At 45.7% G+C, this 16,313-nt stretch overlaps 1 protein-coding gene across 1 annotated transcript in view; it reads left to right on the top strand.

Moving 5' to 3' along the window:
- Positions 1 to 268: 268 nt before the first annotated feature.
- SFT2D1 (SFT2 domain containing 1) overlaps positions 269 to 16,313 on the top strand; it is a 34,340-nt gene continuing 18,295 nt past the window's right edge. The window contains exons 1-2 of the mRNA XM_090042813.1: positions 269 to 422; positions 10,551 to 10,637. Coding sequence (XP_089898939.1) covers positions 357 to 422; positions 10,551 to 10,637 — 153 coding nt within the window. The 5' untranslated portion in view covers positions 269 to 356. The remainder of the gene's footprint in view (positions 423 to 10,550; positions 10,638 to 16,313) is intronic.

Genomic DNA, 16,313 nt, shown 5'->3' with positions numbered 1-16,313 from the left:
AGGGGCGGTGCACACAACCCGGGGTGGCTGTGGCGAAGGTTGGGGAAGGGGGCGTGATTAGGCAAGAGGGCGGATCTATGCTAATCTGGTGACGTAACAGGCTGGGCGGAGCTTAGAATAGAAGGAGCGGCTGGCTGCCGCGAGAGTTGGGAGGAAGGGGGCGTGGCTAGGTGAGAGGGGCGGTGCCGTGCTCATCAGATGGGCTAATGGGCTGTCAGTGCTGGGGGGGCGGAGCCAGGCGCTGGAAGTTAGATGACGGTTATTTTAAAAGGCCGCGCGCGGCTTCCGGTTCTGTGTGGTGCTTCCGGACGGGGCGGGGCGGGGGCCCTGGGTCCCATTGAGGGAGGGCGGTTGCGATGGATAACCTGCGGCGCGTGCTGAGCGGGCAGGACCAGGACGAGGAGCAGGGGCTGACGGCCCAGGTACCGCTCCGGGCTCGGCACCGCACGGCGGGGAGCGCCCGTGCCCATTAATCCGCTCGCAGGCACCTGGGGTGGGGCAGTGGGCTCGCCCCTCTAGGGGCTCCCGTCTGAATCAGCCCCGTCGTGAGCGCGCCCAGGGCGCTTCCTGGCACTGCTGCCTTGAAGGGGGGGGGGCGGGGACACGGCTTGCCCCGGGGGGTTCCTACAGTACGGCTTCCTGTTTTCACTTGGGCACGTTGGTTTTAAGTAGCCAGGGACATGCTGTGCTGGCATCAAATCTTCTAGCGTGGGAACCAACAACTTCGTTCTTGTTGTCAGTCTGGAGGATGATCGCTTCTGTGGGTCAAGTACAGGGTTGTAGATGAGTGTGTGGCACCTGAAATCTGAGCGTGGCTGGCCAGAGCTGAACTCTGAGCTCGTGTCCGGGCTTCTTGCTGCGGCTGCTGCTCCCATAAGGCTGCTGGGCCAGCCACTGTTGTTGCTGGGGCCAGCAAGTCTCCCTTATCCTACCCAGGGTAATGTGGCACAGGCCTACCCTGGGGATGACTAGTGCTTGTCCTTGAGGAAATGAATGTTCTCTTTTGCCCTCTATCTGTTTTTGGCCTGTTGTCCCACTTCAGGAGTAAAAACAGGCAGTGGGTTTATCCTAGGTCTGATTGTCACCCACCAAAACACACAGGAAAACCACTTATATGTGCCGTTACAATGGCCATTGACTTCAGTTTGCGCCTGGCTGGTTGTCCTAGGAAAACATGTTCTCTCTGTTATTTTGGGTAGGTGTAATATTTTTTATTAGACCAAAAGATATCCCATCAACTTTGCCTACCTGTGTTCTACAGTCAAACATGGTTACAACCAGAACCACCTTCTGGTATTTGACAGGTACTTAAATAGGGACAGTGGATGTCCCAATATGAGTTCATGGGATCCCAAGATAAAAGGCTTTGTTGTGGAGAAATCCATGTCTGTTTTGATCGCAGACACTGAGGGCAGTGTGTGTTAATGCAGTTCCTGGGGACAGTCTAGTCCAGTGGCTCCCAACCTTGGGGTACAACCCAAATTGGGGTCGCAGGGGTCTGCCCCTCGCTCTGGCTCTCCCGCCTGTGGGGCCCTCCTGGCACTGGTCTGCTCAACTCTCACTGCCGCTGCACCCCCCCCTTCCCCCCTCCCCCGCAACCTGATCCTGGCCCAGCTGGTGGCCCTGGGCATGAGTGAGTCGGGATCAGGGGTTGTGACCCGGATTTAGGGTTGCAGGAAAAAAAGATTGGGAGCCACTGGTCTAGGCTCACTTAAGTTGATTGCCTGAATAGTGAATCCAGAGCTGTGCTGCTCTTTTTCTTTTGTCCCAAGTATTGACTCGGATCAGTCTGCTTTAGCCTTGAAGTTCAGTCTGTCTTCTCTTTTCATACAGCCCTCTCTCCCTGCCTAAATCACTATCTTCTTCCTGCTGAACACTTTGATTTCTGCTATTTTATTTCTATGTGGAGTGCCTGAGCTGGGATGTACCGTTTAACAATAGTGCAGGCCTAATGAAGAAAAGTTATTCGGTCAAGTGTGGTAGCTTCTCTTCCACCCAGGAAAGCACACAAACACCAGCAGACTCTCCCTATGCCTGAAGAAGTGTTTGTGCCTTGAAGCTTGTAAAGAACAAGTTTACCAACTATTTGTTTCGTCTAATAGAAGATACCACACTTACCCAGAGAACCTTGTCTGCCTATGTTGTTAGACCAACGTGTCTATAGCCAGTTCTGCTGAAGGCCTAATAAAGGCCTTTTAAAAAATATCTGGACATCTGATGTCCTTTGCTTTGTCCATCTAATGCTCAACAGAGGTTTTCAGTGTACTGTCAATAATCATGCCCAAGTTTCTTTTCTGCTAATCTAGTGTAGGGGTGCTCACACCGCCCCCCCCCCCGCCACCTGTGGGTCCCATCCAGCACCATGTCATCCAGCCAATGGTATTTATTCCCTATAGGTCCTTGGGGAGCCTTGTGTACTTGATTGGGTTCACAGTGTCTAGACCCAGCATGCAGGAGCAACACCATGCTACTCATCTGGTCCATGGGGTCAAACTTAGTAGATGGCATTGTGCATGACTAAGGCAGAGCATCATTTCCACTGTGAAACTGCATTTTCCCCACTTATTTAATTAATCTCTTATCCTATTGTTTATTCATTTAACTTGGATCTCTTAAGTACCTCACTTAGATTTAAAGTACTGTAGAGTACTTTCATGATACTCTCTCTCCCTTTTCCACCATGTGGAGGAGCAGATGCACACACAGTTTGGTTGATCTAGTACAGGCATCAGCCATCAAAAGCTATAATGGTCTTATCTGTATAAACAATTATCATACTAATTTTTCTACAGTTTGAAACGGCATTCCTGATAATTATGTCAATATATGAACACCAATCTTTTCACAATGTGGGATGATTATGATTCATGTCAATACTTTCAGACATGCTGTGATGCTAAACTTGGTCTTGTAAGGACTGGGATTTTCATACCTCTTCATGCCATCAGTTCTAGAATGGAAACCCTGGTAAAGATGGGTCTGCTGCTCTGAGCAGAAGTAGATAATGTAGTGTAACTATTGTATGTCGCCAGTGGAGCTGAGCCTGTGGAACATCCTTGGAGAATGTGGGTTTTCTTATGACCCATCTTAAGAGAACAGCTAGTGTAGATGTAGCATTCCCTTTTTGCTTTGAAAAGCATGCATTTGCAAAGCTGTTGTTAATGTGACAGAAAAGTACTGGAGCCTTGTTTAACAAGACTGCTGAGCTCTGCAACATGTCTTGTACATCCGTGTGTCCATTCTGCACTTAAGTTGCATGAAGTTTAAAGTCTGTTTATAGGCAAGTGACGGAGAGGTTTCCTGTGTCAGATGCCAAGCAGCTGCAAAATTGCATGTGCACCATGTAAATTGTGACATCCTTTTCATCATGGTGCAGGAAGGACCTTTAGCTGAGAAGTTGAATCAGAAAGGCTCACTTTAAAAATGCAAAAATAAACTGAAGTATTTTAGGCAATGCCAGGTATCTGTCATAGATTCTGTAGTAGTCTGTCCTCAGTCACAAAGGCTGTTTCATCATTGCTAGAGTGTAGCAGTGCCAGCTACATAGATGATGCAAAATGTCTATCCAGACACAAGCTCTATCTAACTGAAGATGCCTGTCATCTGTGAACGTAAGCAGCCTCCTGTGCTTCCCACTAGATCAAACTGAAAATTTGCCATCCCTGGTAAATAGCAATACATTTATTAGGTACATTCACACTGTTTTGTTTTCCTGTAACTTGGAACTGTGTGTAAAATGGAATGTGCATAATGAGTTTCTTAAAATTTCTTTTTATCACTTTTGTTCCAACTTTTTAATTTCCATATGTATGCTTCTCAGGAAGCTTAAGAATGAGCCTTACTGAATTTTAAGGAAAAATGTGTCAGGTCTGTGATAGAAAAGGCAAGTTACTAGCCTGTAAACTTGTATGTCTCTTTCCTTTCCCTTGACAAAAAAAAAATACTGATTTCTTAGAGTGGGGATCATCACATTTCTTTCCAAGTAAATCACATTTTAGTAGCCTGTGGCTCATGCACAGTTCTTCTTTCACTTTTGGTAGCACATTTCACTTACCCATGATCATGTAAAGTCCCATATAGAAAAGCTCTTAGTTAATGTTGGTAGTAAAGAGTTGTAAGAAAAAGATTTGGAAAGAAAAAAATAGTTATCTTTCTCTTCATTGGAGAGGTTGCAGTGATTCTTAGCCAGAGTTCTAGAGCACCCTGGGGTGCTGTGAGGTGTTGGGAGATAAGCAGATAACCCAGGCTCACCCGTGAACAGTCCTCACCCCTTCTGGCCAGCCCTTGTATAAGAAGATATGTACTATAATATCTAAATTAGTCTTTGAAATTGGATGCCACTTAATTCACAGAAGTTATAGAGGGATGCCTCAAGTCCAAAAAGGAGTGAGAAGCACTTTTTTGTTTAATTTTTTCAACCTCAGCTTATGTATTGGAACAGGGGTTGGAACATATGGCCCGTGGGCTGAGTTTGATGGAGCCACTGGATCTGGCCTGTGGTTTGACAAGGCTTTGCCTCCGGCTGTGCCTGTGCTAGGACTGGGCAGTTAGGAGCTGCACTGTGCCCAGGCAGATGGAAGCTGTACTTGCATTACAGCTGCTTCTCCCATCCTCTGCTCCTTGGCTGCAGCACAGGCACAACTTCCAGCCAGTGGGGAATTGAGATGGGGCTGGGCACCTTCCAGCTGCACTCACTGCAGCTGGAGGAGTGGGGAGGTAAGTGGCAGCACTGAGGATGTGACTTCCTGCTGCCCAGCCCTGGTGAATCTCTCTACTGACTGGAAGCTGTGCCTATATTGCAGCTGTGGAGCAGGGGCTGCAAAGTCCTGGCAGCATCTTAGGCTCAGTAACCAGCTAACCAAATTCCCAACACAGCTCCCTTCCAGGTGGAAGCTGCGCTTGTGCCCCAGCTGGGGAGGATGGCCCCAGCACAGGTGCAGGGAAAACTGCCTTGCTCCTGACACTGCCAAAGCCACCTGGCCTGCGCCAAACTGCAGTCTTGTTGTTCCAGCCCATTTGAAAATGTTGCTGACCCTTGTTTTAGAACATTATGAGGCTTTCAAAAAACCTCCCTTCCTGATTTGTCTTCTCCCTTTTCAGTTCTAGCTAACTTGGCCATTTCCTTGACTTCTTATTGTATTTTTGTTTGTGGAGGTTTTATTCACTGATTCCTTTTTGTTGTTGTTGTGGATTTTTTTCTTTCAGAAGTAAACTGCTTAGTGTCAGTAGAACTAAAGATAGTGAGAGATGTTTGCTATACAAACTTCCTTCCCTTTTTTATGGTTCTCATAAATCTTTCACATTGTTTACACTGGAGTTTACCCTGGTATTTTTGCTCATCCCTCCAGCAAGGCTGCTTACTAATTCAGTATTGTATCTCAGTTGTGAAGCCATCAGGCTTTTTCACTTTTTGCTTATGTTAAACCAATATAATGTAATAGTCAAAAACTTCCAGTATTAGTCTCTCTCTTACTTTCTGTATCTTGTGTTTATTTCTTCCTATTGTCCTTATGTCAAACTAAGTTTGTAAACATAGGGCATATTTCCTTGCACTGTTAACAGTTCCCAATACAATGTGTCCCTGACCCCTGGTTGAGATATTGCTATAGTGCTGATATACAACTATCTCAGTCACCTCTTTTGGCAGAGGCCAAGACTGGAAATTACATGAAAATTGAAGTATTATTTGGAAGTGATCCAGGACAAAGCTGAAACTTGCCCCTCAGAGAATGGTGGGGAACATTATTCTGCTATTGTGTGTGCTGGTAATAATGGGATATAATTGATGAAAAAGGTCTAAGAGATCGTAGAGAATTAAGTTGGCTATTTATTGTGTTAATATGTACATATTTCCTACAGGGAAAATAATTGTTTTTCTATCTCCACATGCCAAATAAGCAAAAAAGTAAAATAAGTTATTGATTCATTCTGACTTGAATGTCCCAAATACCATGTAGCTAATAAAACGGATCTTTGATGCTTACTTAAAATGGTATTTGTTAGAGCAGGAGCAGGCTATTATTTGGGCCTATTGGCCACACAGATCATCTTCAAGGCTGTTGCATCTTCAGGGAAAGGGAGCACCTTTCCTCCCATCCCCTCTCAACAGGCCAGAGTCTGTACACCCTGCAGCTCCTCACCGCTGCCAGGCCCAGCAGCAGCTGACTGCCCAACCCCAATCCTGGCCAGGGCAGACCAACTGAAACCCGTGCACGCAGCCCCGACCCCAGGCCACCCTGCACCTGCTGCAGTGCAGGGGAAAAGTGGCTGCCTCCCCCTCAGTGCTGCTGGGCCCTTGATGCAGGTTCACAGAGCCCATACCTGCTCTGCCCTGTGGCTTCTCTCTGCTGCCACTGCTTCCTTGCTTGAATTTATCATTCAGACTCATCTATTCAGAACTTATGTAAACATGAAATTAATTCTAACTTGCATTAAAAATAATTTTTAAACATAGCCAGCTCAGTCTGGGGAGCACTAAGCATTGCTCCTAATCTCTCCCATACAACATCACTGATAAAAACATTGGTTCTTGAGTGGTTAGAAAAGAGCAGGACCATCTTTTACATAGTAAATACAGTAGCGCATACAGAGCTTCATTTTTCACAGCTGAAACTACTTGTACAATGGCTAAATTTGCTGTTATAAATAAGTTGGCTAAAGAAGGAATCATATGGTTTGAATGGCTATTGAGGGGCATCTTATCCAACCCCCTGCATAAATGCAGGATTCCTAAAGATTTTTATTTTAGACTGAGTTGGGTAGTTCTGCTGACATTCCCAATGTGTTTTATGATCAAGAATTATTTAATGTATAAGTGGTCTAAGGCGGTGGTTCCCAACTTGTTTAGACCACAGACCAGAAGTGACCACAGACCAGCAAACTATGGACCAGTGTACTGCAAACCAGCAGCCAACCCTTTTTTATACTCAGTATTAAAAAAGGATTGGTTGCCAGTCTGCAGTATGCTGGTTATTTCCAGGCTTCCAAGTTGACAGCCAACCCTTCACAGCCTGGGGGTTGGGAACCTCTGGTCTAAGAAACCAGAACCCAAGGTTTGGTTCTTCCATCCCTGAGGAGGGCCCTTTTTACTGGGCTACAGAAGAATGCTGTCTTGCCTGCTATCCTCCTGGCCCCATGACTTCTGCATACTCTGGTGTCCAGTGACCCAGCTTCAGCAATAAGGGTGGAGTCTGATTGTCCTGGGATGTAAAAGATTAGGATTCAAACCCCTGCAGGCTGAACAGAACCTACGCCCCAAGTCCTCCACTTCCTAAGCAGCTCCCCTAACCACTAGGCCAGGGGTAGGCAACATTTTTGGCCAGAGCTCCAAAAAACACTACAGTGTCTACCTTGGAAGGTGCCAGAATGCTGGCATGCCAGATAAACAATATGAGGGCAGGGGGTACATGGCAGGATGCCCTGCCCCCCAGCCCTGCTGCCCCATGCCCCCCACCCAAAGCCCCTGTGCCCCTGGCTCTGTGGCTGTCAGCAGCTACCCCGGCTCTGTGTATCTGCTGGAGCCTGGGCTGTTCCCAGCAGGGCTTGCAGCATCCTAGCTGCCTGCTCGGAGCAGCCCAGGCTCCTGGCTGACAACAGCTAGCCAGAGCCGGGGCTGGCTGCAGCCGGGAGGCTGCAAATAGCTGTACCGGGGTCCGGAGCCCAGCCATCAGCTCCATACCAGTATGTGCACCTGGGCGTTGGAGTGGGCAGGGCGGGGGGCAGGAGGGGGCCGGAGGCAGTGCAACCCCAGTCTCTTTCCCACTCCCAGCACACAGCTGGTGATGGCTCCGGAGCCCCGCGCAGCTGTTTGTAGCCAGCCTGGGCCCTGGGCAGCTGCAGCAAGTAGCGGGCAGGCTGCAAACAGCTGCGCAGAGCTCCACAGCTCCAGCATCAACCTGGCGCAGCTGTTTGCAGCCTCCCAGATGCAGCTGGCCCTGGCCCTGAGTAGCTGCTGCCAGCCGGGAGCCCAGGCTGCTCCCAGCAGGCAGCTGGGATGCTGCAAACCCTGCTAGGAGCAGCCTGGGCTCCGCCACTGGCAGCAGCTACCCAGAGCCAGGGCTGGCCATAGCGTGCCATGCTTTGCATGTGTGCCATGGGTTGCCGACCCCTGCACTAGCCTAATGTGCAAAAGCAGGATGGGGTCTCCCTCCTTTTTAAGTGTGAATTGCTAAGGTTATGACTTTATCTGATTAAGCCTAGGTAGGGTTTTATAATTGTATTCCTGTTAATGTGGAGCTGGCCTAACTTGCAGCTGCAAGGAATGGCATAAATGCCACCTGCCCCCAGGAGATGTGACTGGAATCTTACCCATGCATCCTCTTCTTCATTTCCTATTGGGTGACCTATATACATATTGCAAAGCATGCTGGTGGCTATGAATTCTGACCAAAAGGCATTTATCCCTTGATAATATGCTGTATTTTTAATGGAAAGATTTAATTGTTTATGTGCTCATACAATTATTTCCATGAATTGGTGTATCTGAATGCCTGATCCAAATATGTATGTACCTATAGTTCTCTGCAGGCAAGTTTCCCTCCTGCTCAGTGGCTTCTGTGTTCATAAATATAACTGTTCCATTGTGCTCCACCTATTGATACAACAATTGTTACATTTTTTATCTACTTCTTTTTATGCCTGCATAAGGATACACAGTTGGATCTACCAAGGTAAGCAGAATCTCATTTGGAAAGGTAGCTTTTAATTGCTGAACACAAGAAAAAAAGATCTTGAATACTTTGTATTGTTTTCTATCACTGTAGTCAATCTGACAGTAAATATAAAAGGTAACTTTTAGTCGTGTTTTATTTTTAAATGAAATACTTCAATATTTTATTTAGATTGAAGAACATAAACATTCATATAGTAAGGTGTATGCTCTGTTCTCTTTTTACTGGGAAGATAGATTTGGGCAAAAATAAAGTAAATCATTACATTTTATCTTTGTTTAGCCCCATTGACTTGTTAGCATTTTTATGTGCTTAAAGTTGTAGCACTTCTTGGTTTCAAGGTCTTCAGGATCCAATCCACATCGTATTTAAGTCCCCATTGACTTAGGAGGTAGATCAGACAGGCCCTGATCTTGCAAGGATTTGCACACATGATGAAGTCTGCTATGAGTAATCTTATTATCTGAAATTTGTCTAACAGTAGTATGCTTAATTGCCTAGAAGATTACTTTCAGGATTGGGACCTTTGGGTACACTGGCAAGATATATACATGTTAAGATCAGTATTTTCTCAATGTCTCCTTTTCATGTATGCTAATTTGATTAAGAATGACTGCTATACAGTGGTCAGTGCTTACCATAGGAAAACACTGCAGTTAAAGTAAATTGTAAAAGTTTTGCATGTTTTAGGTGAAATGTAATATTTTATGGACACATGAGCAATAGAAATGTGAATTAATTGTGTGTTCATTCATGCCATCTCACTAGACATGTTGTCTAAAACTTGCCCTGTTTAATAGGCTAGACTTCAGTAATAGAACAGGTTGCAGTGGATCTGCTTGTAGGTAACATTTTGCATAAATGCTTCAGATCATAAGTTTTGTTTAAAGTCTTTGGGACGTCGACTCAAATCTCTTGCATATTTTGAATTTTTTTGTCTTGTATCTTTATGATCTCCTTAAGTGCAGTACTAGTGTGTTTTAGTAAACTTGCCTCATGTTAACATGTATGAAATCTTTCCTGTGATCAAATGATGGAATTGGTGCAACTAAAACTTAGCAAAGAACAGCTACTGAAAAAAACTTTCAGAGGCTTCTTCAGTTGCTTAAGCACTTTTTGAAATCAGATCACTAAAAACTAATAGTCTCCTTTGTGTTAAGATTGCTAACTAATGTTAAAATGTAGCCAAGCACTCTTCTGCATGCCAGGAGGCATGATTGTGAGATTACATCCCATTGTGCCTAACTGTCCCTGAAGAAGGGGTCTGATCACAGGCTCCCCCTGCACTGGCAGGAACCAAGTCCCATGGCTGGGAACCCCATGCACCCCAGTTGTTAAAGTTGGTTACCTGAATATTCTATTCAGGAGATGGGTGGTTTTTTTGCCATTCCCTTTTTCTACAGCAGCAAAATGGTTGCTTTCTGTTTGTTATAGTATAATTGGTGGCAGTATCAACAGTGATGATACCGCCTTTCTTTTTTCCTTTTCTACGTACTCTAAAGCAGAAGTTATCAGCCTTTTGCCACTGTGGACTAGAGCTTGTGCCGCAGGCCACAAATCTCCACATTCCAGAACACCCAAGCCACTTGTGCTTCCCTTTACTGTGGATCCCCAGCCCCTCTGCTATGGGTAAAGGGAGGTATGGCTGCACAGGGAATAGGCAGCATGGCACAGCATCTCATTTTACATTGGAGTTTGTTAAATATGGTAACTGTTGCAATTTTGTGAGAAGTACATAAAATATTAATATTTGTTTCAGGTTGAACAGTTGTATCTGCTATACTCTGTTAGAGCTTTTTAAATATAAATGAATGACATAAACTTTGGGAACCATAAATTTCAAACGGCTCCTAACCATTAATTTTCTTTTCTCCCTACAAGGTCTTTAATAACTCATCGCTTAGTTTCGGCACTCGAGTGAAATGGTTTGCGATATGCTTTGTTGGTGGCATCGTATGTTCTATTCTTGTAAGTGACATTTTTCTTTACCTTTATGAGTGTGCTACAATAGAACCTAGATTATCTTTGCACTTTGGGACTGATTCTATTAAATACTTAACACCCTTGGCTAATAGTGATAATGGAGATTTAAAGGAATTCACTTCCTTGTGTGAATTCTAAAGATCCTTCAATTGGCAGTCTTTCCCCTACTTACAGTAGATGGTGCAATGAGAGGTCTTATTAAGTGTGGACAAATATACTGTGTTATAGTCTCTAGTATATCACATAGTATTCTGAATTAAAATACAGTAATCCAAATGAGTGAGCAAAGCGTAGCACTTTTTGTAGCCTTTTGCATGGTATAAAGCAGTGATTCTCAAGCTCTTTGAAGCCACATCCCACCTCCCCTATCCTCTATGCAGGTGTGTTCCTACCTCATTCATAATCTGCTACACACGGAGTAAAGACTAGTTCTGCACATGTTAATTCTGGAACATTTGGTGAGGAGGGGGTTGGCTGATATCCTCCCTCTCCATCTGCCTTTGTAGCACCCCTTCAATCTACTGGTTGAGAACCATTGGGACAGAGCACCTGTGATGCCTACTGACTTCAGCTAATTTGGGTGCTTGGCACTTCCGAAGTCAGGGTGAAGAGATATCACACTGGGCATCCAAGAATCAATAATCAATTGTGAAAATTTGGCTGCGTGTATGTTGTAGAAAGCACTAAGCTATTTAGAGGAAAAAACTATTTTCATAGCAAGTTGTACAAGTAAGGTAGTTTTTATCTACCTATTTGTTTTCCTTTGTAAAACTGTCAGCCGTCATCTAGAGCGGTGACATTCTTGTGATGTATTAGTGCATAGTTATGGGATCTTCCAAATATTAGAATTGCCAGAGCAGAATGTGCTTGGACCGACTGTTTTTTAGAAGCCCTATGGTTTATGTTAATCTCTTTAAATTTGATTTATATTCTATATTAACATAATCCCAGTCATCATTTTAATGTTAAGAGCACCTAACAAACAATGGACTCATCAGGTATCTGCTACAAGGGAAAATCACAGGTTAAAAGATCCCATCCTCTCCATCAAAGCCTTTCATAGTTTGTAGGGTCGGAAGGGACCTGAGCAGATCATCAAGTCTGACCCCCTGCCATGGCAGGAAAGAGTACGGGGGGGCCGAGCAAGGTGTTTAGTCTTGTCTTAAAGACCCCCCAGGGTAGGAGCCAGCACCACTTCGCTTGGAAGTTGGTTCCAGATCCTAGCCGCCCTGACAGTGAAGTAGCGCCTCCAGATGTCTAATCTGAATTTACCCTCTGCCAGCTTGTAACTGTTATTTCTAGTCACTCCTGGTAGTGCTCGGGGGAACAGGGATTCCCCCAATGCCTGCTGCTCCCCTCTGACTAGTTTGTAACAGGTCACTAAATCCCCTTCAGCCTTCTCTTGTGGAGGCTGAACAGGTCAGGTCCCGTAGCCTCTCCTCAGAGGGCCTGCTCTGCTGCCCCCAATCACGTGAGTGGCCCTCCTCTGGACCCTCTCCACGTTGTCCATATCCTTCTTGAAGTGCGGCGCCCAGAACTGGATGCAGTACTCCAGCTGCGGCCTGACCAGTGTCCCATAGAGGGGGAGTATCACCTCCTTGGACCTGCTCGAGGTGCATCTGTGGATGCATGACAAGGTACGGTTGGCCTTTCTGACTGCATCCCCACACTGCCGGCCCATGTTCATCTTGGCATCAGTGATGACTCCAAGATCCTTTTCTGCTTGTGTACTGACGAGAAGGGAGTTGCCCAGCCTGTAGGTATGCTGCTGGTTCTTCCTCCCCAGGTGCATCACCTTGCACTTATCAGTGTTGAATCCCATCCTATTCTTGTCCGCCCACTACTGTAACCTGTCTAGGTCTGATTGCAGCCTATTCCTCCCTTCTAGTATCCCCACCTCCCCCCACACCTTAGTGTCATCAGCAGATTTGAACAGGGTGCTTTTTACCCCCTCGTCCAAGTCACTGATGAAGATGTTGAACAGTGCGGGCCTGAGGACCGAGCCCTGGGGAACCCCACTGCCCACCTCCCTCCTGGTCGAAATGAAACATTTCTCCCCAGAAAATAATACTTAGTATGATTTCCTGGATGTAGCTACTAATTATGCAGTTCTTTGTGTGAATTATTCATAGCATCAGTAGTAGAGAAGGATGTGCAGTTTCAATTCAAACCCTTTAGAGATATGTCTTATAAAGTACTTAAGGCAGAGGGGATCCAAAATTAGCCAGTGAGAACACTAATTCCTTGTCTTGGGAGCAGTAAGTGATAAAGTTCTTGATAATTCTTAGCCCTTGGAGAGTTTAATTTCGTCTTGAAACAGCCACAAGAAAAATTTATTTTGCAAAAAGAAGCACTTGACCACTCTCACTGTAAGTAGTTTTGTTATTAAATGTATATGCTGTCCCCTCTTCTTCCCCAACCAGAGAGGCTCAGGGTGGCTTACAGTAAAAACCTGAGGATGGATACAAATATTAAACTAAAATAATATGTAATGGAATAAACTCCCTAAGCAGTGCCCCAAAGCTTTATCCCAGTTGCTGAAGGCCTGCCCAGATAATATCAGAGCTCTGAAGTTGCTGACCATGGCTTGTATTCCAGAGCTTTTTGGCAAGACTGGTGCCTTTCATAGTTTCATAGTTTCCAGGGTCGGAAGGGACCTGAGTAGATAATCTAGTCTGACCTCCCCCCCCCCGCCGCCATGGCAGGAAATAATACTGGGGTCAAATGACCCCAGCCAGATGTTCATCCAATCTCCTCTTAAAAACCCCCAGGGTAGGAGCCAGCACCACTTCTCTTGGAAGCTGGTGCCAGATCCTAGCCGCCCTGACCATGAAGTAGTGCTTACTGATATCTAGCCTAAACCTGCCCTCTGCCAGCTTGTGACTGTTATTACTGGTCACTCCTGGCAGTGCACGGGGGAATAGTGATTCCCCCAATGCCTGCTGATCCCCCCTGACTAATTTATAACAGGTCGCTAAATTCCCCCTCAGCCTTCTCTTGTGGAGACTGAAGAGGTTCAGGTTCCATAGCCTCTCCTCATAGGGCCTGCCCTGCTGCCCCCGATCATGCAAGTGGCCTTACTCTGGACCCTCCCCATGCTGTCCACATCTCTCTTGAAGTGTGGTGCCCAGAACTGGACACAGTACTCCAGTTGCGGCCTGAGCAGTGCCACATAGAGGGGATGGATCACCTCTTTGGACCTGCTCGAGATGCATCTGTGGATGCATGACAAGGTACAGTTGGCCTTCCTGACTGCCTCCCCACACTGCCGGCCCATGTTCATCTTGGAGTCAGTGATGCAGGATGGTAGGAGCTTGTGTTACCCATACTGCAGGTAACCTTGTGGCTAGGCTACTGATAAGAAGCAGAAACAGGTCTACAGCCCAACCTTTTATTTGCTTACACCTTAAAACATGAAAACAGACTTTAGGATAAACGTTTATCTGGCTACCCATAACAGCACAACATAGATTCTGACCTATACTACCTGGGGAGACTTGAGAAGTGGGAGGATGGTGGAACGCAGATGGCAGTGGGTCTTCTTGAAGTTACTGAATTCTCTAAATTTCCCTCCAGGCTGTTCCCAGTATTTATAGATGGCTGGTTCTAATACTCTTAAGAAATGATTTCTGATTGTTTTTATTTAAATTTATTTCACTGAAACTTTTGGAACTGGATTAAACTGTATCTCTTGTGGACTTGAAGGTGTCAGTTAGTTGGGATTTGTATCCTTGGGAAAGAGGGAGGGTTTCCTTTTTCTTCTTTGCTATAGTTTATGGTCTTCTCTGACAAGTCTGTTTTTGTTTTTTAAAATTATCTAAGAATGTCAACAAAAATTTATCTATTATAGCAAAAGTAACATTGAATGCACATAGTTACATCAATCACTACTACTAGTATGTTAAGGCTATGATATAGTGTATATGGATTATTTAATATGTGGTCTTCCCTTATCTCAGGGGTGGGCTAAGTCTAGGCAGAACTGGGCCATGGTGGACTCCATTTCCCAGCTCCCAGCCAGTGTCCATGGAGACCCCAGGAGCCCAGAGGCGAAACCAGCTCAGGGCCACAGAACTGGGGCTCTGCCCCAGCCAGGCCCTGCACTGTCATGCCTCCATGCTCCTGGGGTGCTCATGAAAACTGTCCGGGACCGGCAGGGTGCATGGCAGAGCAGTGAGCTGCTCTGGGCCTGGGATCTTGCAGCAGTGACAGCATGGGGTGGGGCAAGGGCAGAGCTGTGATCCACTCCCTGCACGCCCGTGCCCACAGAACCCATGCTCGTTGCAGGGGTGTACGGACAGCAGATCACAGCTCTGCCCTAGACCTGGAATATCTCCCTGCCCAGCTGTGTGCCCTGCCCATGCCACTCTTGGTTGGTCTCTGTGGAGACCCTGTTAGTGCAGAGCCATGACACCGTGAAGCCAGGTTGGGTCAGGACAGAGCCGCAGTTCTGCGGCCCCACACTCCTGGGCTCTCCATGGAGACCAGCCAGGAGCTGGGACTGCTGGGAAATAGACTCTGGTCACCAGTCAAATCTGCCATTTTACCCATCTATCCTTTCAGGCCTTGTGCTTTCTTTTAATTGTGTTTGATCATTTCCTTTACTTGCTGACCAAGTTAACTGTCACATCTGCAAATGTTCACACTGATTACTTGGCAATAGGCTTTGGGCCTTCTGCTTAGCAATACTCCTGTAGCTTAGCGTAGGCCCCTTGAAAATGGCCACTGCTGGCAACAGTCATGGTTTGTTATTCCAGAACTTTGGGCAAGACTGCACCTTTGCAGGCTGGTAGGAGCTTGAGGCTGATGAAGCAGTTTAATAGCCTGGATATCTCCTTGAAGTGGAAATGTGAAGCAATAGGAAGTTCAATAAGGAGTTTTCTTAGCCTGTAATACAGCCTCAACATAGAATTGAGAGGAATTTTCTGCATTTCATCCTAGCCATGTCAGCCTTGTTTTCTACCATTGATTGGTATGTGGATTTATGTCCACCTTTCTTCACTTGGCATAGTGTTTTGAAAAAAAGGAAATGCATATGGCGGTGTTTAAGGGGCTATTTGGGGGTTAACAGGTTAACAATAGTGGCTAATATATAAATATAAAATGAATAATCAGTTCTTCCACTCGTCCAATGGACAGGCTGCTGTAGTCCTTTAGAAGGCTTTGGGATTTGTGGTACTTCATGATCAAATTGGAAATACTGGTCTTTTCAGTGTTGGGAGCTAGAAGAGGTTATAAAGAGAGTAATAGTCTATGCAGCATAGCAGCTGTCTTGCAGTGTCCTTTGCCTTGACATTTAGACCAAAGATGCAGTCTGGGATGTGGCCAGTAAAATGTTGAATCAGAGGTGACCTGGGAAGGTCTAGGAAGGCAAATGATCAGTTTCTGGGAGGCTTCTGAATCCATAACAAAATTGATGTGTACCTGGAAGTCTTTTGTATCTGAAGCAACGTAACCACCAGTGTTGAAAAGGTATTGACAAGCTCTTTACAAATGTAGCTCTTTGCTAGATATATTCATAATATGGTCTTGTCTAGATTTCTGGCTGATCAGATAACTTTAGCCCTAAACATGTCTTTGACAAGCAGTTGTCAAAGATTTTGCACCTTTTCCTTTTGGGTATAGAAATGGATAGTTCTCTTCCTTTTGTTATTCAGACTG

This window comes from Crocodylus siamensis, chromosome 1 (assembly GCF_052110815.1).
Source record: "Crocodylus siamensis isolate JL-2025a chromosome 1, ASM5211081v1, whole genome shotgun sequence".
NCBI classification, from domain to species: Eukaryota; Metazoa; Chordata; order Crocodylia; family Crocodylidae; genus Crocodylus; species Crocodylus siamensis.
Note: the sequence above shows the minus strand (reverse complement) of the source record. Positions and strands in the feature narration are given on the sequence as shown.